This window comes from Hippichthys cyanospilos, chromosome 8 (genome assembly GCF_059441005.1).
Source record: "Hippichthys cyanospilos isolate Australia breed blue-spotted pipefish chromosome 8, RoL_Hcya_1.0, whole genome shotgun sequence".
NCBI classification, from domain to species: domain Eukaryota; kingdom Metazoa; phylum Chordata; class Actinopteri; order Syngnathiformes; family Syngnathidae; genus Hippichthys; species Hippichthys cyanospilos.
In genome coordinates this window covers 11,523,463-11,548,128 of record NC_142376.1, presented here as the reverse complement: position 1 = coordinate 11,548,128, position 24,666 = coordinate 11,523,463, and the positions used below count along the sequence as shown (strand labels likewise).

General features: G+C 37.6%; 1 protein-coding gene across 2 annotated transcripts in view; it reads right to left on the bottom strand.

The window, feature by feature from the left end:
* Positions 1 to 5,774: 5,774 nt before the first annotated feature.
* The window catches only part of adgra1b (adhesion G protein-coupled receptor A1b), a 129,256-nt gene continuing 110,364 nt past the window's right edge, over positions 5,775 to 24,666 (bottom strand). For both annotated transcript variants that reach the window (XM_088421881.1, XM_088421882.1), the window contains 4 exons: positions 21,210 to 21,333; positions 14,267 to 14,412; positions 8,469 to 8,564; positions 5,775 to 7,739 (listed from right to left, as the gene is read on the bottom strand). In XM_088421881.1, the coding sequence (XP_088278007.1) occupies positions 6,320 to 7,739; positions 8,469 to 8,564; positions 14,267 to 14,412; positions 21,210 to 21,333 (1,786 nt within the window). In that variant the 3' untranslated portion in view covers positions 5,775 to 6,319. The remainder of the gene's footprint in view (positions 7,740 to 8,468; positions 8,565 to 14,266; positions 14,413 to 21,209; positions 21,334 to 24,666) is intronic.

The following is a 24,666-nucleotide window of genomic DNA, read 5'->3' as shown; positions in this document are numbered from 1 at the left end:
CAGATATATTTTATTTTCTTAACCATATACCATGTCTGAAATATATGTACTACAAACAAATTTCTGGGCCATCCTCAGATTTCTTGCCCCCGGGCAGTTGAGAGCTATACATCCATTCATCCATCAGTTTCTACACTATTTGTTCTCATTAGGATGGAGGCTACATGCTGGACAAGTCACCAGCCAATTGCAAGGCACATATAAACAAGCTGCCAGTCACACTCCAATTCACACCCATGGGCAATTTAGAGACTTCAATTAACCTAACATGCATGTTTTTGAAATGCGGATACTAAAAGAAAGCCTACATAAGCACACAGAAAATATGCATATTTATTACAGGACAGCCCGAGCCGAGAATCAGACCCAGGAAGTTGACTATAAAACCAAATTGCCAACCCATAAGCCACAATGCTAACTCAGAGCTGCAAATAAACAAAAAGAAAAGAAAAAGAAAAGATGTGGAGAATATACAAGACAAATAAGAATTCCTATCATCACCACAGCATAAGATTTTTGTACAATTTAAAGCCCATACCTCAGTGAAGAGCGAATGTTTGCGAGTGTCAGGGGAAAAGTCACAGTTTGTTCAAGGTCGTCAATGTTTGCCAAAAAGTCACCAGAGATTGCCAAAAGGTTGCCAAACAATTGCAAACTGTTGGAATATACTGTATTTCCCCCTGCTCTGTTAAAAGAATCTCCTTTTGAGCAGTAGAGGTGAACATTTGCCGACCTCTGGCAACATTTTGCCGAACATCGGCAACTCTAAACGCGCTCTGACGAGTTTAAAAAAGCCGTTACCTTTGAAGACAACTGCCAAGGTTTATGATTTTGAGGGAAGGGGGCTGTCAAAATTAAACAAAAGGCAACTATTTTGACAATAATCATTTAGAGCTATTATTTAACTTAAAATGATCCAAATCTATTTATTTCAGCCCCTCAACAGTAATTATGATCTGACTCTGTAGTCTTTCATGAAAGCAGACTGATTATCGTTTGTGTTTAATCAAACAAAATAAGACATTTCCTAACGTCTGGATCTCGTAACATTAGGGTCTTTGTTGCTATCGTTAGGTGTGGCTGTAGTCACAGCTGTGTGCTTTGCCTTTTCGCAGTAAGATAAACTTTAGTTGTTTATGTGGTAAGCAAGCTCCTTTTTTTTCATGGCTATATGCATATCACTACCTTGACCTGACATTTCTTTTAAGTTAAATTTACCATTCATCAGACTGACAGCTCTCACATATTTCTCCATTTTCAAGTCTTCCTTCTGCTCCTGAACTTTCCCTCAGTCCTAAAACAATCAGCATCCACTGCAGGGTGGGAATGACATTTGTTTTCCAACTCCCAACAACTCAAGCATAAGAAGCCCGATGAATAAAAACGAGGGATTTAAACATTAGATTCATTAAAAAAATAATTTCACTATGAAAGTAATTCATTGAAACTAAACTGGCATCCATAAATACAATTCTGTTTTAATAAATGTGCAAACAAAACACAGTTAAAAAACAAAACAACAATTCTAAACACTAACTGTAAACCAAGTGCAAATGCTGCACTGAAAGACCTGCTTATTGTTTCATTAGATCATTGGTAAAACCTGTGTGGTTTGATTTGGTGTAACGGGCCCTGCCCGTTATTCCTTGCAGAACTGCTCTAAATCTGTCAGATTGCAAAAGTTCCCTATATAGATTTAGTACATTTATTACTGAAACGCGTTCTTATTTTAAATAGTTCCCAATCTCTATATTGACTTAAGACCAAAGTCCAGAGGAAATAACACCCCTAGAGCATGAACCTTCAAACATTATCATCTTGGTGTATGTTGCTCTTCTTGTGATTTCAATATTTCAAGATATGACAGGTGTTTATTGACAATCACATGGAAAACATGGTGACTACTTACTTACCAAATAAAATCCGTAGCTCCTTTACTGTTGTTTGGGGCTTTCTGGCAGCATCTCTGACCCATTTTCCAAATATTTATTGAGCAATGCACATACTTTACATAAGAAAACTGCTCACCACACACCAACAGACAAAAATGTGTGTGACATTTCAAACATCCGCCAAGTGGATACATAGGTTAATTATATACCTTTTATGCAAGAGCACTTCATAGTTCTGACTGTCAATATACTGTAGTTAATTGCTGGCACGGAAAGATGAATTAAGATGCATTATTTGCACTTACAAAATACATTTTGGATCGATTAATGGAAATGAGATCATTTCAAAGTAAAGCACACTAGTAGGTAATCTATAAATCATCAATTTTGAAGGGGTTTTTCCAAATGGCCATAATTGTGTTGTCGGCATTGCATGTAGTTTGAGATGCCTGGAACGCAGTGGGCCCAGGTTTAGGATTGTATGAAGAATATGTGCATGCATGAGATGAAGGTTTGTATGATTACACGAAAAGAAATGCACGCACACACAAACACACCACTAAATGCAAGCCCGCGGCAGCATGTAGAAATCCTGCCCTGCAGCAGCTCTGTGGGAAACCTCCATCACACAACACAGTGTGGCAAGAACTGAGAGAACAAAACAAAACATACATTCACCACCGCATGCAGACGTGGCTGACTCACAAACACATGGCAAAGATACTCTCGCCAGTTACATGGTGAAAAAATACATTTATTGGAATCTGTGTCAATGTAGAAAAAAGTGAAAACTGGCTTTGGGTTTCGTCACAGTACCACTGGTCAGTTTTCAAGCAGCTGCGAGGTGACCCGAAACTAAGCCATCATGCTTATTTGGGACAGCAAATCTGCTACTGCTGACAATAGAGGGAGAGTTCTACAGTGGCACTATGACACCATTGAAACACATTGAAACAAAACACCGAGCAAATACTCTTGTACAGCGATTAACAGAAACCACCATTCTCCTCACGAACGTGTTTTGCTGAAGAAGTTGCTTTTCAATGTCTTTATTTAAAATGTGTTTAACTGTATTTGTATGTGTGTACTTATATACACACCCGTCACTATGTGCGGGCCTAGGGGGTTGAAGCCTCCCCCCAATTTGAGGCACAGAGCTCTAAAAATTAATGGAACTTTTTTTTTAAACAAAACTTTGATTTCATTCCTTTAGAGGACCTATTTTTTTATTTAGAAATATTACTGCTGAGTTTTTTTTTATTACTAAGACATTAGATAATAAGAATACAAAGGTGTATTTGCTTGATTTATTCACCCTTGACTTATGCTTAGACAGTCTATGTATTGTGAATCACTGTGCATGTTTTCTATGGACTCACTTATTATATATATATATATATATATATATATATATATATATATATATATATATATATATATATATATATATATATGTGTGTGTGTGTGCGTGTGTGTGTGTGTGTGTGTGTGTGTATTTTACTGCCAAAATATTGTTTGTCAGTTAGTTTGTTATCATTTTACTATTTGTCAAGTTTATTTTCTAAAAAGTAATAATTTATGTCAAGTTCTTCAGGTTTTTGTCATATTGTTTGAGCATTATTACAGTGTATTTTATTTGTTGCCCTGTGGACGTTTTGGTTGTTGCCCTTCCTGTTTAATTGCACGTGCAAAACCTCAGCTGTACATGCAAATTGTGTAGCGTGGTTGATCAACTGGGGGAGGTGACTCTACATATATATATATATATATATATATATATATATATATATATATATATATATATATATATATATATATATATATATATATACATCAGCTTTCCTGACGAGTGCTTACCCTAGACGGCGGTGTATGCGTAAATGACATGTGTGTGTTGTGTGTGTATGACGTGTGCGCGCAAGAGTGTGTGCATGAAATGGTTACAAATTAATCTCTCGAATTACTGGAAAGGCAGAGTGAGTGGCTGCCAGCATCTAAGTGACTATAAGGATTGGGGCCAATGTTTCAGCACTCAAATTCAGCCTATAATAAATAAATTCATCCAAGACATTGGAATAAAGTCCATTGACTCTATAGGGAGATCCATGCACCATCTATGATTAAAACTTAAAAAAAACAAAACAAAAAAACATCAGTTATTTCTGTCTGAACAAACATTTTCAGAAAAATCACACTAAATGGTAAGCAATGTCATTCGGACAGGCCAACATTAGCATGTGTAGTGCATCTCTGTTTCTGATATAGAAGGAGAAGTCTCACAACACATGGAGAATCTGCATACTTATTGTTAATGGCAACAAAAAAATAACAACACATTCGGTATTAGAAAACCAGACTTTTCTAAACTCAGATACTCAGTATCAAAATGTTGTGGTCAGTATCTCCCGATTATATATCGAATAGAGTATTTATAACTATTTGAAATCTTATGGGAAAAAATAACCATCAGTGTTATTCTCACAAAAAAAAGAGTGAACATAATAAAGAAAGACATTTAACGCACATGCCGAGGTGGTTTTGCGAGAACAGGATTTGCAGTTTACTATATATGCAGATTATGCACTTGACATTTTTTTTTTCTCTTGTTTAATTTTCGAATTAAATGTGTGTAGTGTTTAATAGCAACCCCGAAAAACATTAGCACAAACATGCAGTTTCAGATGGTACAACAGTCTCCTTTGCCTTCTTTGTTTGCGTACTAATCGTGAAAATACAAACTGGATTCTTGGAGCAAATTCGCCTGTAATATGTGAATGGAACTAACGCTTTGATTGAATTTATACATTTTATAATGAACTGCAGCAGTCTATTTAGGTCAAAGGCAATTCTCATGGATTGACAATGATTGAGAATCAAATGCTTTTTCAAACAGATTCAGGTTTGATTTGGGAATGAAGGTGAATGACAAGTAAAAATAAAATAACGACTGATGATATAACTCAATTATGCTAGTGAAGGTTTATTAACGACTTTGACGTGAGTTCTGTCTTTTGCAACCCAATGACAAGTCCATCAGCACGACCACTTCCCTTCTCCAACGACAGACAGGAAATACTTGTTCCCATACGTCTTGCAGCTTTTTAATTTCACGCTAGCAGAGAAACACGTTGTTTAACACTTCATTTTTTTTCTTCTTAGAAATGATTTGTAGTCCTTGGGTTGTTTGTTGTTTTCGTTTTGAAGACTACTGGAACAGCATACAGTGGTGCCTTGAAACATAAGCAAACCAACTTATGACATTTTTGAGATACAGGCCTGCGTTAGGTCTCGACTCTCTCCACGACAAGCAGCAGTTGGGAAGATTCTAAACTGTGGATGTAATTCTGTCTTAAAGGTGTATAACTACAGATATTTGAAAACAAATGGTGGCACATCCGATGTAGATGGGTAACATGGCAATTAATCAGTCATATTCTTTATTCTCAGCAACGAAGAACTAACATCAATTATGCACGGAGTTCGTCTCGTCGTAGCAGAAGTTGAAGCAAAAATTGTGGCAAAAACTATTAAATTTTATTGTACTTTTTGTATTTATAAAGATCGATAATAGAGTTTTTTTGTTTAATTAAAAAATGTTTACATTCATTTCCTTGAGGAAATACGATTTGAGATGTGTTTTGAGTTTCAAGCAGTAACAGAACAAAATGTCGTATCTCAAGGCATCGCTGTATTTCCTTTGTGGCTGATTAAAGTATTGATCAATCAATCTGGTCACATGCAGGTGGCTACTCTGGATTTTGGGACTCCTGAAGACAAATTCTAAGCTTTTGTCACATTGTTACTGTTGCTGAACACTTCTCTCCAGAGGGAAAGAAAAGATCCGTGAGAACACCATACAAAACACATAAATACCACCCTGAAAAAGCATGTTCCATTTTACTTTTTTCTCAAGTCTTGGATGAGTATCATTTAAATGCCAAGCAACATTATCTCTGTATGTAATTTAGAAAATGTCTTGTACATATTCACAGCTGAATGACAAAGAAACCCAGGGAATCTAAAACTGCTGGTTTAGTTGTCTAAAACATGGATGCTAAAAGTTCTTTAAAGTTTTGCAGCTTGTTGCCTTTGAGCACTGACACACATATCCATACATCCAGCCATTCAGTTTCTTTTAAACATACATATCTCTGTAGTGATAAGAAAGAGTGGAAATATCTTCTGTTCACATTTATCTTCTGACATGTTCATATATTTATCTTGACGGAATAGATTGTTTAGTGAATGGGTGTTCTTCGGGTAGAACTTAGGGTAGATTTGTGTCCGGTAAAAGATCACACATACAAACATGAGGACAGTATCCCACACTGATTCAGATGTTATTTACTGTATATTCACGGAGACAAGTTATTTTGTTGTTGTTTTTGGTGGCATGAAATGGTGGTGCGGCGTCAATGCATCCCAGACTACACAGTAGTTTCATTCTTCCAGGGTCCAGTGCGTATATTCCCTGTACTGTCTGAGCTGTAAAGGAGCCCCTCGTGCAAGCCACCCTTTAGAATCCCATTCTGATTGGGTGGATTCTGGGGGTAAGATTGTCTGCGCGGGACATGCATTTCCAAATGGTGATGCGTGATTGGCTCCTCCTCCGCCGCTTTGCTGCAGCCGCACAGGAACACCCCTGCGTCGGATGCCTCCGCCGGGCACAGGGAGGGGAAAATGTCCGCCTTGGCGCAGCACATATGCCGATGGCAGGGATTATGACACGCGAGGGCCTCATGTGCAGTCGCTGCTGCCGTGTGGCACGTATGATGCCCCTCATGGAGGCCCTCGTGGACCTGGTGCGGACACGTGTGGATGTGCCGCTCATGGGTGCTGTGGGGGCTGTCCGTGTGTGAGCTGTGCACGCTGCCTCCGTCGACATTGGAGGGGATATGATAGGCGTATTCCCTCTCGCTCCCCGCCCCACAAACACCGGTGCCGGAGCGGCGGCTCAAATGGCGGCCTTTAGTCCTGCTGCTGCTCTTCAAACACGGGTGCAACTGGATGCCCGGCCGGTAACCCTCGGGATCAGCGTGAAGCAGCACGTGTGTAGCGGAAGGTTCCTCCTCCATCAGCTGCTGGCTATGCAAGGCGGCGCAACATGGAGTCACAGGTGTAAGACATGTCACGTGATTTTGTGATGATGGAAGGGCAGCGTGTTTGCAGTGACTTACACTGCCATGACTACAGCTTATCACCGCTTTACATGGAGAATCATGGTGGCAGTGGCTGTGACCGTGGCCGTGCGAAGGGGTATCTCCATTAACGTTGACTTTTGGTGGCACCTGGCCCGGCCCGTGGGCACCGGAGCAGCTGTTGCTTCGCCCCCCCGGACAGCAAGAACACCAGCAATGCCAGACATCGTCCCGTTTGGCACAGTGATGGATGAGGATGAAGAGGCCGAGCGTGACCGAGAAGGCACCATACAGGCAACTGAAGATCATGTCCAGGAAATGACCCTGTGACACGGCCAGTGCCCCAAAAGTCCACGTGGCCAGGAAGAGGAAAAGCGTGAAGGCCGCTGTGCGCAGTTGGGCCTTGAAGGAGTGCTCATTGGCCAACAGCGCAGGATTCACTGGGACACCCGGGCATCCGGCGGGGCAGTGGCTCCCGGTAGCTTGCGCCGTCAGGGCGCCGGGTTCGGCCGCCTGCTGGCAATGGGTCGGCACGTCGACGGAGGCCAATCTTTGCTGATCTTCTGTCAGTCGCTTAAGCTCATACTTCTTTTCGGGGTGGCGCCGAAGTTGAATAAAGGTACAGAGGAAATAAATACACGTCACCAGGACGATGAGGGCCACAGGGCCGAAGAAAGCTCCTAGACTTGGCTCCCAGGCCATCCAGCAGCTGCATTGAAATAATGACATCATAACGCTAGCAGCAAAGTAATAACGCTTTAGTGGTCAAAGTAAGATTTTCTTTACTCAAAGCGTAACCAAACAGGAGACCCTTCGATTAAAAACCTGAAATTGTCTTTATAGTATTGTATGTGCTATGCAGCCCCACTAGTCTCATCATGCACGGCATTCTCACTAATACAGTATTACATTTGTGGAATATGAATTAATGGGCAACATCCACCCAGATTCATCCATCTCCATGGCCATTTAAGCTTTTGCTGTCGAACAATATTTGCACACGACTCAGGTAACAACCAATCACAGATCAGCTGTTTTCTGAGTTTGGTCCCCTGATGTTAAACTGAGCCACAATTGTTTGTTACCTGAGCTTTGAGTAACTTTGACGCCATATTCAGTCAACAGCAAGTGGCAGAATGGCCACCCCGAGAGGAAAAAAAATGGGTGTATAGTATTTTGTCGCTCAATTCATATTAATTCACACAAACACGATATAATCAGAATGCCTTGTTCAGATCAGTGAGGCCTTATTGAAATTTATTATAAACAATGTATCAATTAATGATAAAGAGCACGGAAAATGATGTGTCCTTCCTGCTCGGTACAATATTCAATATATATCTACTTAGTTTAGAATTGGAATTAAAGTGATATATTAGATTTATAAACTATTCATACTGGCAGATTTAATTTATCAAATTGAGCTATGTGAACTTACTATGGTGCTTGCTCCCCGCTGCCATAGTTGTCAAGACTGACAGCTGCAGTGACCCCACAGATGATGAGGGGAACTCCACCACTGACTAAATAAAATCTGTAAGAGATGGTAACAAAACAATGCTTTCCGTTATTATTGTTTGAATAAAAAAAGCACACACACACATTCATGACATTTATTTGCGAAAAAGCTTGACTTACAACCATTAATTAAAGTTACTGAGAAAAAAAAAATCAGTGACTATTGTGTGCAACTGTAAATGAACTTCAAAATGAAAACCCACAAATAGCATTCGTCAAATCCTTAAAACATTTTACCTTTATTTTATGCAACAACCTAGTCAACTCTGTATTGCCCCCCACGACCATCCATACACATTTTTTTTATATATTACATATTTTGCTGATTAGTATTGTTGAAGAGAGCATTATGGTGAAGTAAACCAACATGGCATTTCACTAGAATGGAAATAAGAAAAAAAACAATTGTTTTGATTCACATTCATTGCTACTATCTTGATTTACCATTTTCCTTGGGCGTTACACAGTCCTGTGAAATTAATGTTACCCTTCCTCAGGGTAAAATGAAGGCCATGAATGCAAAGATGGTATCACATTTCGCCCTGTTATCTTTAGGCAAAGTTCTCTTCACAATATGCTTGGCATTAGCAAGTATTTAATCATCTGTCATCTGCTGCCTGATAAAGAAAGCTATTAATTGTAAAATCTGAGTGCCACGGATGCTCGCATCACACCGACTAAATATTGAGGACTAAAAATTACGTGCGGACACATAATAAATCCCCAGAATCTCCCCCTCTACCGTGTACCGCGTTCTTGTGCTTTCCCTTTGCCCTGTCATCCGCTTTCCTACATACCACTATGCTATTTCCTCTTCCATCCTGTTCAATCGCCACCCCTGTCACTGGCCTAACCTTTACAGCACTCCATCTTCTCTTCTCTCTCTCTCTTTCTCTCTCTCTCTCTACATTTCATAACATGTCCCTTGTCACACAGCAGGCGTCCCGAAAATTCAATTATAATCAAGGTGCTTGTCTGTGTCGTTGGTAGTTGGTTTGATAGTGGGGATGGGAAATTGTGAGGAGGAAAATGGAGAATGTAGCTGGAGATGGTAGTGCTTGGCATTACCAGCCTGTCACTGCTGCTGAGTGGAACAGTTCTCTAAGGAGCGACCATCCCCCACCCACAGAAAGCCATTTACACTCCTGTCAGCAAAATATGTGTAAATGAGAATAGGCGGCTAATAGTTAAAGCACCTGATCTCTTTAACCTCAAAATCAATATAACTCAGTTTAAATATGTTCATATTTTAAATGGTGCTGTCAAGGGGTAATAGCATTGAGAGATTAATTAACAGTTAACTGTGATTAACTGATGTATTTAATCTCTTTTTAATCTCATCTAAAAATCTCAGAAAAAAAATCCATCAACTAGGGTTTTTCTTGAATTTTGATACAGTGTGCAATTGTGGCAGATGAAATGACTGACCTACAAACAAAATAAAAATGGCTTCAGTCAATTATTCATATTATTATTATTTATCCGACTCTAACAGATGCAATTGCAACAATTTACTTTCTGTTGTCTTTGAGACTAGTTCCAAGTGCTGGCTGCAAACTTTAAATGTGACCATCAGGGGGAATGGTTGTGTTGTCAATCTCCAAATAATTAGAAAATAACATTAGAATAAAAGATTGTCCATTCTGTCACAGACGTGCTTGTGTTGACTTTTTTAGTTTGGCAAAGAACTATGTTATGACTTGCTACATCAGCATCTTTGTGCTATTATCTGTGATTACAGTTACACCTGGGTGCTTTGAATTTATGTGGTAGGCTAAAGTTGAGCTGCATTTGCGATTAAGCAAACTAATTTTTATACAGAATAGTTTTGTCATTCTACCTTAATCAAATATGCCGTTGAAGCTTTTTTTTAATGAAATTTATCATTCGTAGGAATGATGACAACATACTCTTTCATTTTTACGTCTTCTTTCTACTCCTGAACTTGCCCTCCCACCCGCATCAGCCAATCAGTGAAAACCACCACAAAAGCCAATCAGTGAAAATCCCAGGGTCGGATTGACCCTTTGTTTATCAACTTCCAACAAATCAAGCACAATTTGCCCGGTTCCATTAAATGGATTGAATCATCATAGAAGAGCATAAAGTTAAGAGAATAAAAATGATAACATGATAAAAAAAAAACAAAAAAAACAATTTACCTGACTGTAATTATTTGATCAAAATAAATCAGTTTATCTAACACTCCTAGTTTTAAATATATGTAAAATGATTGCACACTCAAATCTGAGCAGGTGAAAAAACAATAATACACCAAAATTTCCTGGTACATACTATAAAATATTGCTAATACAGATAGTAATAATGACAATAACATTTTTCACCAAATACAAATTATTGCAAGATATTAAGCAGCAAGAGGTGGATCAGACTTCCACAAAAAATGTCTACAATTGTTTTCTTGATATACCATTGGACGCTGTCAAGATTGGAGGGACAGAGAGGTAGATCAGCAGAAATAGGTTTGATAATGGGCATGGGGGAAGCGGTGATTGGAGAATGGGGGGGCAGGAGGAGAAATTGATTTGTCTCCAGCCGCTAAGTCTTATTGCATGAGCATGTCTGACAGAGACCATTACAGTCAATCACCATGGTTCAACATGGATGCAGTGCTGCATTATCTGACCGCTTGCCCCTGGACAAATGATCTCATTCACAAGCAGTGCATGCCGAATCATGAAGGTATTGGCGGATTTGCTTTGAAAAAAGAAGGCTGTTTAGAGGGAGTGAATATACGCCTGTCGGTTTGTGGCCCTTCAGAAACATAGGCTCTCAATTCAGTCTTATCAGCTAAGATAAAAACTATTTCTTTATCTTAGCTTCAAATGTCCCTTGAAGTTTTTTTGTTGTAGTCATGTCATTGTAATGGGAAGTGATAAAAGACTGAACTGGTTCTGCAGGGCCTGTCAACACACACACACACACACACACAAAATCAGGTAAAAGGCAGTTTATATGCCAAGTCTGCATGTACGTAGCAATGCAATGCTGCCACACAAATCACATGAACACACTGAAGACAACAAAGCATAAGTAAGGTGCGAACTCCGCCGAGGCGATAAAGAAGATAGGGTTTTTGTGTCTGCTTCTGCGGTAGGAAATGCAAACTATCGATTGAAATATGACACAGTATGCATATAACCAAAAATTTGTTTATTGAAGTATTGACAGTGAAGCTTCATCTTTTCATATTATGTAACTCTATTTCATTTAGATATGCGTTAGATGTGTGTTATATAAATAGTGCAGAAGTGGGTGCCACACTCAAAACAGTTGAGTTAAAAATAACCCAATAATGGGTCAAAAAGGATGGCAATTTGACCCAACTTTCTTGGTTGTTTGGCATAAAGCAATCACAAAAATTGGTCGTTTTGTACAATAACACAGGCAGTTGCTTCAAATTGACCAAGTTTTTGTGTGGGCTCTTTTTTTTTTTTTTTTTTTTACCTATAATTGGGTTATTTTTGACCCAACAGTTTTTTTAGAGTGCAGTTATGAATCTATTTTCACAAAAAAATTGACATCATAATCATACATTTTATTGTTCACATTTCATTAAGTGAACCTGAGTTTTGTGAAGTACTAGATTGATAAATAACTATTAACTACTGTTTTATTCATAAATAGAAGTTATTTTATTTGCAATATGATATAATCTGATTATTATTCTAATTATTTGTCGTGGCATTCAATAATCCACTGCAGAAGAGCTACAGCTATATTAGATGTTTAAAGCTTGTTTTATGATGGATCGGCTTGGATTGTTAAAGGAAAAAAAAATGCTTTTCTTAAGATCACAAAAAACATCTTGGTGAGAACACTACTTAAGCATTGAATAATGGTGGGCTTTTAGTGCTATAGAAAAATAAAAATAAAATAAAAGACACATCTCAGTATAAGGCAGGTTTTTGAAGTTTTTAAAAAAAATCCATTTTTCATAGACACTTAACCTCATAAGGGTCGCAGGCTTGCTGATGTCTATCCCGAATGACCTTAGGCAGTAGGTGGGGGATACTCTGGACTGGTTGCCAGCCGATCGCAGGGCACAGAGAGACGAACAACCATTCATGCACCCAATCACACTTAAGTACAATTTAGTGTGACCGATAAACCTTCCACGCATGTTCTTGAGTGTGGGAGGAAGCTGAAGTGCCCTGAGAGAACCCACGCGGGCTTGGGGAGAACTTGCAAACACCACACAGGAATAGCGGAATTGAACTCGGATCCCTAAAATAAAATACATATCTATGAATAAATACGTCAATATTGAGTTTTGTTATGCCTTAAAGACAGATTATCAGATATTTGCAATATTTTGTCTGTGTAAATACTGCACACTGCAACAGCTGTATTTACTTGCAGAAAAATATGATGTTAGTGAAAGCTAACAGCGATTGTAAAGGGCAAAAGGATGGATGCATTTATATTTGGGAGGAAGCTCTGAGACTGTCAGTCACCAAAGTGAATGAGATCATTTCTCATAAGTGATGTCAAGCTATCATTATAAAAGCAGGATGACTCCAAAGAATGATGCAGCCAGGGTATAAAAAAAAAATACAGATTGTTTCTAAAATACAGAAATAATACTCCTTGTTTTATTACCCACTGTTTCTATTTGAAAAAGCAGGAGTGGTTTATTTGTATTTGTAATTTTACCACTGTGAGAATTGCCTGTCAACAGCAGTATCTACTAGCAGAAATATATGATGTAATTGAAAGCAATCAGCAATATATATTGAGGTTTGTATTTGCCATAGAGCACTAAAGGTTTGGACAACTCTGGTATGAATGCTCCCTCGGACGTCTCAATGAATTTATTAATATAATGCATGGTGACTCACATTATGGTTTAACCTCTATTTTTGTGTGAATTTCTAAGTGTGTGTTTTTTGTTTTATTACTGCAGATTGAGGGCCCTTACCACATCACACAACCCTGGGGACTTTAGAATTTGGGAGGAAAAATATTAAATGTGCTAAAGTTTCATTTAAATGACAAATCTGTATAGCATGGACAAAAATATCAATTTTGCAAAAGAGCTTGTGGATAAAGTTTTGCATCGATGACAAATTTAGATCTCATGAACAGATGTATCGATTTTGAGATGTTTCTCAAAGTACCCTCATTAAAGTCTTTATCTTCATTTCCCGGCAGTAAAAGGTTAGAATTGTAGTGGAAGTGCGTGAAAATAATGGGTTACTATGTGCATTAATACCAACATGCTTTTATCCAACTAACATATTAGCGCATCCTGGTAAAGCTGCCAACAAATAAGCCGGAAATCCTTGCCTCAAACGACATTTCTTTAAATAAATGCACAGCAAGCATAGCAAGTAATAAAAGTTGAAAAAATACCATAAGGTTACCCTCCAGCACAAAAACAAAATCAGAAGACTTATTTACATATGCCTGTGTTGTTTACATTGTTGTTGTCATGCAACATTTACATTTCTCTAACCGTCAACATTTTAAGCTATCTTCGTTTATTTATTTTAAGTGTAGAATTAGAAAATATACATAACTCAATTTTCATTTTTTGACACATGGCACTTGTCAGAGCCTGTCACATGATATTTAGACAAAAAATGAATTGAAGAACAGATCATGAATAAGAAAAAAGTAGCAAAGAGACACAAACATGAACAGACCAACAGGAAGCAGTCAAGGTTTCTGAATATTGCACGGGAATTTATGTACCTCAAGAGTGGCTGTTTAGGGGGCCTAGGCGGGTCGCCGTCTTGGCTCTGTGGAGACTTCTTAGTCACCTGCTTGTAAATGTTCCTCGCTGTCACCCCGAGCCACAGCATGGTCGCTAAAGACGAGTAGTGGAGCACAAACCCGACCTGAAATGGTGAAAGATAGAAAATCACAACAATTACTGTCTTGACTTGTCTGAACCTTCCCTTGTACATTTTGTACATCTGTCAAGGATAAAAGTTAATGCCTCTAAACAGATCAAATTCAAAGAAGAAAGTGAAGGAAGAGCAGCTCTCATAAAGATCAATGTCATGTTGAGGGTGCGTGTTTGACAGCTTTCCTTCCAGACCTTAATGTTCTTGTGTCCTTCACTAAAGAGACTATCGAGCACAACAGAGTAAAAGGTTGAATAAGTGCAAGGTTGTTGATAGCATTTTGGTGCAGTTTTACATTTGGATACTGAGCAGCTCCTTATCAGTTATGCTAGAGGACATCAGGGTTGCAGCCAGAATAACAAATTAGAATATAAATGATAGTCACGTTGGCAACTATCTAGAGAAAAAGAATGCACTGTAATGCATACCAGCGCTCTCACCTCGTTTGAATATTCATAAATCACATTTGAATGGGAGAATGGATTGAAAATTTTCTCTCTGACAGTTAATAACAATAGATTTAAAAGCAGAGAGGGTGGAAAATAAAAGCGTAAACAATCGGTTTGGTCTTTAGCAACCTGAGATGCTCAATCAAACGGCTACTCTCCTGTCTTAAAGGCCCGGAGACCAAGAGGCCAAACCTAGTTTACTCAAGTCCTGGTCCTAATTGGATGTGTCTTAGAGCATGTAATGGAAAGCAGAGGATAGCTAGTGTGTCAATCAGTGTTCTTGGGAGTATGCTCCTCTAAGCTTCATTAGTGCCAAGAAAAGGGGAATATTTGGGCTTGAGGGTATTTTTAGGCCAGTCCAAACATTGGAACATGAACATAATTTACTGTCTTCTGCCCTCACATTGTATGTATGTTGGCCATCTGGCAGTGCAGACATTTGCATGATCATAAAACAGCAATTTTGAAAGTTTGCTTTCACAGATTTAATTGAAGCTCTGGGTCTATGTTATTATCAATAAAGCATAAGCCACGGAAATCGGCAGTAGATTTGTAATCACAAAATGAGTACAGCCGAGGGTTGAAAAACAAGCAAATTCAAAACGACATTGCAAAACTAGTAGTATATATATATATATATATATATATATATATATATATATATATATATATATATATATATATATATATATATATATATATATATACTGTATATATATATATATATATATATATATATATATATATATATACTGTATATATATTATGTATATACACACACCCACACCCACACTACTATGTTCATGATAGTGTATTAGTGTGTATTAGTGTGCATTGTAGAAGAACACAAACACACAACTAATGGTACTAAATATCAGGAGTTATAACAGACTACTTGCTGATTTAATAAATAATGATCAACTAGCAATCCATTGGTTCATTGTACCCTACATACTGTAACTTTAATAAATAATAGTATATTATATGTGCATAGTCTGCCAAATTCTTTTATCTTATAATTTTCATCTGAGAAGTTGAAGCCAAACTTAGCAGGAAACCTTGAGCAAATATTAAATATTGAAGGCAATGAGTGCCTCACTGAACAGCACAATGATCACAAAGTCAACAAAGGATGAGCTGGAAACAGCCAACTGGAATCTAATTAACGTTTTTTCCACTAAAGAGCACCAGAGTGGCAAATGTAGGCTCCCGACTCACACTGTTAGAGGTTTTTAATGGCTTGTTTACTGACCTTTTTGACCGCTTTTCCTATCATAGACCCTTCCTCATTGCAGTGATGCAATATTGTACTTTTATTTGGAGTACTTTTGCATTCAGCTGAAGTGACATTACACAGAAACAAACAAAAAAAAAAACATATCATATTAGTAGAGTTGTAGTATCCTTGTCTTTTCAAGACCAATTAGTCAAAACGATGGAAATGGCGATTTTTTCGTACTGATACATTCCTGCTTAAAACCCACTTCTCATTTAATTACTTTTGATGTTATATTTGACCCCTTGTCATAAAGCAACAAAAAATTTCATTGAACAACTAAATCAATCAACTAGACCAAACATTTTGTAGTTGAATGTGGTTTATTCGGTACAGGGTAACAACATAATTTAGTTGTATACTGTGAGACTAAGAATAATGTTTACTATTTACATTGCTGCTGATTTTGTTTGACTGCAGACATCAACATATGGTAATATTATTTATATAAAGTGTAGATCAACAGTTAATTAGTCTTGTCAATGACATAATACTTATTGTGCTTTCAAATTGGTTACATTCAGACACAAAGAAATGTGTAAAAAATTAGTCTGTTTCGAGTCATGCAGTTTTAAGTCGGACCCTCCTAATATGGAGATTGAAAATGAAGGGGGAAAAAAATTAACTTAACTTGGAGAAAGACAGTAGTTATGTTTTCTGTTAGTGACCTGGATTGATGATTGAATGTGATTTAAAAACAATTTGTATTGTTTGTATCACGTGTCAGAAGCGCCAGTTGAGGTCGAGGGACAAGTCAAGGTATTGCGCCACAATGTGCTGCCGGGAACAACTACAAAATAAAAGTGTGCAAACACATTTTTATTTGGTATTATATTATAATTGGTAAACTAATGTTTATTTTGAAATTGGCCTTCCCAGCACCTTTCTGATGTGTTTTATTGTCATACAAAGTATTAACATTTGCTGCTGCAACTGGCTTTACATATTTTTTTCTGACGGGTATAAGGGGCAAGTCAAATAATAAGTGAGCATTTCTTGGATCAAAGTATGGAGTTACTTGAGGATTTGTTTCAGCCCTAAACCTGACGAGACAAGTAGCAATGTTAGCATCTCAATGCTAAAGCCTGGATTATATCTAAACCTTGTTACCCGGCAGTATTCATCATAGAGTATTTATTTAGCAATACGTTTGATGAAAACTGACTAGCATGCTGGGAATGCTTAATATTTGAAGAACACTCCAATCCCAATCACTGCAGGTGCTGGAATAACTTGTTTTCTTTTCCAGTCCCATTTGATATCACAGCATTTTAATGATGAGAACCTCTGAAAAGCAATTTATACTAGTCAAATGTAGGTCACATTCATAGAAAGGTTAGCAGATTTTTAACGGCTTATTTAACTTTGATCACACTCACTGGAGCACCCTTTTAATATTTAATCCAAATTTGGTTGTAGGCCAGTACAGCATTTACTGTAACTACAAGGAAATCAAAAGTTAAATGGTTAACATAAGGAAATTGAGGAATTTACTGCTTGTGACATGTGACAATGCGACCCCGTTCGAATTTGAAAATTTGAAGATAGAGAGGTGTTTCATTGTATGGAGAAACTTGTTTCTACATTGTGCACATGACAATAAACACTTCGACATGAAACAATAGTGTATCATGCAAATATATTACATGACTGAGAGATGGAGGGTGCTGGTGGAGATGCAAAGAGGCGAACTAGGTAGTGCATACTTAATATGCCATAAGAGTTGCCAAAGAAAGTTTGGGATGCCTTTTGAACTCTCTCTGTGGGAAGAGGAGTAATGTGAGTCCCAAGAGTGGGGGCGAGGTCTACTCTGCCTGCAAACAGCATGTACAAATGTGTATCTCATGATCCCAGACTTTTTTCTAAATACAACTGTATTTACCAACATGCAGGTTAGCCCCCCAACGTTTTCAAACTCTTGCTTGAAATGTCCAACCTAATTTCAGAGTTGCAAAATGCCAAATGGCAGAGAGTTTCTTAAACTACAAAACAAAACAACAACAAAAAAATCCTCACTAAATGGATGGGCAGGAAGTCCAGAGACCTAACTATTCACACGCAACCAATTAAAAAGTTACATTTTTAATTCTGTAAAATTCTGTTCATTTTGTAAAATAATATTTTAGAAGCTATATTGAATGATCACTGCTTAGTTAAACCTTAGGGTTAGGGTTGACATGCTACACACACACACACACACGCCAAAGATAACAACAGTTTCACACACAATTTACAACACTTCCAAAAAAAAAAGGACTGTCTTTTCCCCAAATATGCGCAAAAGTAACCTCAGCATTACTCCACGGCCAGCCACAAGCCAGCATTTTCTCTCTTCATATGGTTTATGCACCTCCAAGCTTTTGCTGTCGTTTTGATTTACTACAAGTGTTGTTTGGCTAGACTTGTGTATGAGATCGATCACCTTATTTTGATGACATCCAGCTTGCAATGAGAGTGTATATCCGCATGATCCCGTAAATCTGTATCTTCGCTTACATTGGCGGAGTTAGATTGGCGGATATAACCACAAGCAGGATTTTCGGGGATTATCGGTCGGAGCTTCGATCAACGATTTAAAAAGCGCGAACCGATTACCAATTTGATCACAGTTAGAAGGAATTAATTCACTTAAATAACATATTTATCGTTTATGCAGAAAATGTAGCTGCTTATAAAACATGCCGTACAAACAACCACACCTAAGTACCGATGTCACTATGATTCCCAAACCAAACATCGATATGTTTGATACTTGGGTCATTTGAGGTATTTGCAGTATGGTGCCACAAAGAGAAGCAGTAATGATATTGATTACCAGACACACTAAGACCACACAAGTAGAGGAGTGGCTTATCAGCGCAGGAATGAAAGTTAATAGACCCGTATGCGGCTGTCAAAATTCATTTGTCACAATTAAATAAATATGTCCAGTATGTGGGAAACATTATGGCTGTAATGTCTTATTTTGTGGCACCAATCAATGATGTTATTGGTAGATCTGCAAATTAAAGACATTGTGGCGGATCACAAAATGTGCATAAAATGCAAAATTCTGATTTGTGTAAAGTCTAGGAATACAGTACAATCATACACAAATCTTCGTGTTGTCAATATATTTAGGATCGAATACAAAAAATGTTACTTATGAATTAGAAATACTGAATTTCTTTATTCACCTATCTTTGTCAGCTATATATAAAGACAAGCAGGATAATTAAATGGTCTTGCAATAGAAGGGGCCTTCATCTCTAACCATTTTCAAGACAAAAGATTCTGCAATAGTGATATTAAAACTTAACCTCACCTTCAAGCTTTTTTTTCGCGGTATGCCATCTGAATCTTAATAAGATGTGCGATGTATTATTGGATGGTATCTATGAGAGAAATAACCTTGCAAGCACACATGTGATTTTTCACACTGATGGGAGAACATGTGTGTCCAGCTAATACCACCGCTATTCAAGTAATGTCTATTTGGCAGCTATCTTGATCCACAAAATACTAAGCTGCCAACCGAAACGGCTCTTGTTTTACCATTCTCGTCAAATGGACCAGAACCATTGCCCTGTCAAGGTACTCCAAGTGCATTAGTGTTGCTTCATTCACTCAAAGTGATGACAAGGCAATTACGGGTGTTAGGGTTGCTCTTTCTGTTTTTCACAAGTATGATATTTATCTGTAGAGGCTCCTGTAAACTGGCATGCTATAAAAATCATGAAGAAAAGGATTGGGACATTTGCCAATTACAAATAATTAAGGTACAGTATTATGGAGAGGAGTTTGCATGTGTATGGGGGTAGGAATGGAGGGGTCAATTGATCCATAAGTAAGGTCATTCACTAAAATTGAGAGAGCCTGGCTTACAATACTTGTTCGGAATCATCCAAAGGGTATTTGATGAGATTAAGGTCTGTTTTTCAGACTGTGGACATATGCTTGAGGTTGGGCGAAGGGCAACCTTCCGTGCTGTGATCTCACAACAGTCGTCACTTGGGTAAAGAATGTTTGGGATAATATCCCAAGAAAGATGAAAAGCAAATCATTTACTAAGACCTCCATTTCAAACAAATTGGACGGATCAGAAGATGACTACCCATAGAAAAGTAACTAGGAGGTTTTAACAAATGACGAGCTAGAAGTAGAGGACGTCCGGGAGTTAAATGGGAAGAGCTACTTGGTGTGTCAGATAGTGATGATGACTTTCAAAAAATAAAGCATTGAAACTTAAAATCATCTTATTGTTTCAACATAGATTTACGTTTAACGTATGTATGCGTGCGCATACGTTAAATAAATACATTGTTTGCTGTCTCTTACACATAAAATCTCTCTTATGTATAAATATATGTATAACTATATGAACATTCAATACCAAAGACAGATTTGTATATATTTTTTATTTGCCTCTATTCACGCTAATGCAATCAATTACTTCAGGTAAAGAAGTACTCCAGTAATAGCGTACAAGTACAAAAGGAATCTATTATTTTATATTAAGTATTAAATAAATAACCAATTGCTTTAGGTACCAAAGTACTAAAGTAATTAATTACTTTATGCACATTGAAGTCAATTTTGAGTACTTGATTCTTTTGAAATAAGAAAACAGAAGCATTAATGACTGATTAGTGAACGTTTGGAGAACATTTGTCAAATGTTTTGTAACCTTTGACAAACCGTGGTGAGGTGTTCAACAACATTTTGGTTGGCTAGGGAATCAGTAATATATAACATTTTAGTACATGATTTAAAAATGGTTGTCAATATTGAGAAAATGTAAGTGATTTTGGTCAAAATAAGAGAAATACTTTTTTTTAAACATCTCATAATTTTTCTTGTATAAATTCTAGGATTAAACACCCAAAAAGAATAAAAATAAACTCACGATGTAAACAATGCAAACATCATAAATTAAATGCGCTATTGCCAATATGTCTGTAACTTTCTTATTGTATAAAAGTGGCTCAATCACAGACTGCTTTCAATTCTGGCACCCGAATAAACATCCTAAATCACTTTCCCGATCTTTGTTAGTGAGGCACACAAAAACGAATTGCACTTACTGCTTGACATATGATGGGGTATTTGATTCGATTGATGCCGCCGGCAAACACAGCAAAGGTCAGAGCTGTATGGAAGCAGAAGTTGAGAAGTATATGCCATCCCTTCCGACTGATGCGGATTGCACTGTCAAAAGAAAGATCAATGTAGAGAAAATTAGCATGTCTACATAAAAAAATGGAGCTCATAGCAAATTTATAATATCTGTTGCATTTGCATTGCCACAGCTTCGCCAAGTAAACTTTACTCTGATAATATTCACATTTATTTAGTCAGAATTCTAAGTTGTTTTTGTTCAATGAAAACAGATGATTTGTAAATGACTGGCTCCACTTTATATTGTAGGTTATTAACAGAAAGAGCATCTTCAAAAAGCATTATTGGGACAAAAATTTGTCAAACTGGATCAAAAATACCTTCTCATTACATACATTGTATTGAAAATGTAATGACAAAGTAAGTACATTTAGTTATTTATTTTTCATGGATTGCAATCTCTCCCTGAATCATATTTGTCATAATATTTTTGTGCAAACCTGCCAAGCCAATATGTACACAGATGGCTTAGTGAGTGATAAGTGAAGCACTATATTTTGTTTATCACTAGTGGTGCACTTGTTTTGTCATCAACAAGTGTCCACATATTACACCAGAAGTCACACCATGTCTTATACACGAACTGCACATCACAGAATCACTGAATCCATCCATCCATCCATCCATCCATCCATCCATCCATCCATCCATCCATCCATCCATCCATCCATCCATCCATCCATCCATCCATCCATCCATCCATCCATCCATCCATCCATCCATCCATCCATCCATCCATCGGCAAAAAAGCAAACATGCAGTTTTATGTAATGCTGAAAGTAAATTGAAATCAAATGAATTCAAACTAATTCATGCTACCTGCATTAAAGTCAAGCAAGTGCACCATTAAATTATCGGTCTCATAAAAATAGCAACAGTAACTGTTTAAATTTAACACCATTTTTTTAAGTGATTGAATTAAGTCAAAGAGCATTCCAACGTGTCATTAATATCATGACACATAGTGGTACTGTATATGAATATAAACCAGAATCTCTGACTTAAAGGGACTGGAGATTGTTTACGGTTCGCTTGATCAATTGAAGGGTCTCATACAACAATGTACAGAATTTATATTTGCTTCGAGCCATGGCTCGCACATGCATCGGCAATGCACTTAGCCCACTTCAGCATGTCCTATCAAGCGCTTAGATAATAGGCTAAATAGGTCAAACAACAGCAACATTGAGTTTGACACACTTTTAGCAACATTCCTGTGTGAACCTTCTCTGTACAATCCAGAGTAGTCATTGTTCCAACATATGAAATCATCCATTCATCTATCCATGCAGTCATCCATACAGCCATCCATCTATCCATTCCTGTACGGACCTTCTTTGTACAATCCAAAGTAATTATTATTCCAATATACAATATTATATAACTTGGAGATTGTCATCGTCCAAAAAGGTGATCCAATTGCACCTGAGCCAAGTCTAGATGAAGCATTGGCAACAAAGAGCTATGAGGGCTGTCTGGGGCCAGGCTTCACAGCTCTGGCTGGAGCGAGAGCTGCCGCTGCCTTTGCTACAGTCCAGGTATTGAACTGCTTCCAGCAAAGAGGCCATAAATCAAGTTGGCTGCTGGCCTCCCAGGAAGGAGGTTTTCATAGGCTCTGTGCTGGGTTTTCATTGGGTCAAGTACATTAACCTCCACCCTTGCACACACCCTTCCTCCACAGTCTGGGATGAACTAAACTGTCATCTTGCCCAAAAACCAAAAGGTTATTGCGCTTCAAAATTGCAGATCTCTATCCAAGTAGCTAACCAATAATCCTTATTTGAATGAGCCAACATAGCATATTAAACATAGCATATTATTCGTAATATGCTACCACTTCAAACATTTGCTGATTCATTACATGATAAAAACACACAATTGCACAATTACAGACAGCAAAACACTCAGGTATAATATGGCTATGTGCGATTCACTTAGCTTTTACATTTTAAATTGTGAACACACAGGTTCATTTAGACCCTTTATAGTAGTGCCCAAGCGCCCCTAACCTTCCGTATGGCACTTGTAAAAACAGCCAGTTACAGTTATAATGCATTATAATTTTTATTACTTTTTGCATTGTGACCGCACAAGGAAATTGTAATGCAATATTTTTCTCACAGCAAAATAATATATAAAACCCTTATTATATTCCACTTCTTTTTAAATATTTATCACTTCGTCAGTTTCATGCACTGTTGATACTCCATGTCGCAGAACATGCTGCAATAGCTGCTGCGCTGTCATGTAGCTGTCACCTGCAGCTTTGTTGGAGGTACAGTCACTCATTATCACAGTGGTGGGTTTTATAACACAAGTCGAGGTGCAGAATTTGAATATGAAACACACTTTAACAGCTTTATTTGTCACCCAGACTGTGTTTATTAACAATACTGGCATATTTTCAAGTGGATATTAGTTTTGGACCTTGAAATATACATTGGCTTTGAAGGAATGAGGGTAGTAAAAGCCTGTGGTAAAAAAAACAAAAAACAAACATGCTTTGTAATAAGTAATACAGGGGAAAACCACACATTTGGGGGCGAATTTACAATATTAGATGGTGGTAAAACTGAAATTTGAGTTGTTATTTTAAAGGAAATTCAAGATTGAGTTGATTTTTTGTTTTGTACCAGCTCTATGCATTTAACAAAGTCCTTCTAAACCTAAGTATGCTGGTATCAAACTTTCAGACGTTAACATATTTGCCTATAACAAAAATAAAACATGTTATTGGTTGTTTTGAGAACAATGGATTGAGAAGAGAGGGATTAGGGAAAGTGTTATTGATCTTCATCTGAGCAAAGTTAGAATAAAAAAAAAATGGAACTTGCCTGACTGAGCATGCACTGTGTATGGGGAAACACGAATGGACAGTGAAGCGAGCATCATTTCTGTCTAATTGCCACCATATTTATTTTCTGGATCACATCACCTTTGGAGATACTGATACTCAAATGTTTGTAATCTACTCATAAACTATTTTTGTTTAGTGACATTTGTACATTGCAATATACTGTAGAAGTGACAAGAAAAAAAGAATTATTTTTCAACTTCAAAGATGGAGCATGACAGAAAACATTTGAGAACCACCGCTGTAATGAATCCTTTTGCATATGCGTACGTGCATATTAAGTGAGAAAGAACAAATTCCGTAATGCATCATCTACTGAGTCTAGCCTTGAGCAATCCCACTTGCATTTTTCCCATTTATCACCCTGTTAGTGCTTCACAGACTGACTATCAGCTTGAGTGATACTACACAACTAAAGTGTTACGAAACAGAGATGGTGTTTAGTCCTGAGGAGTGACAAGGGGATGAAGGAGGGAGGGGAGAAGAGATGCTAAAATGAGTGCCCTTGA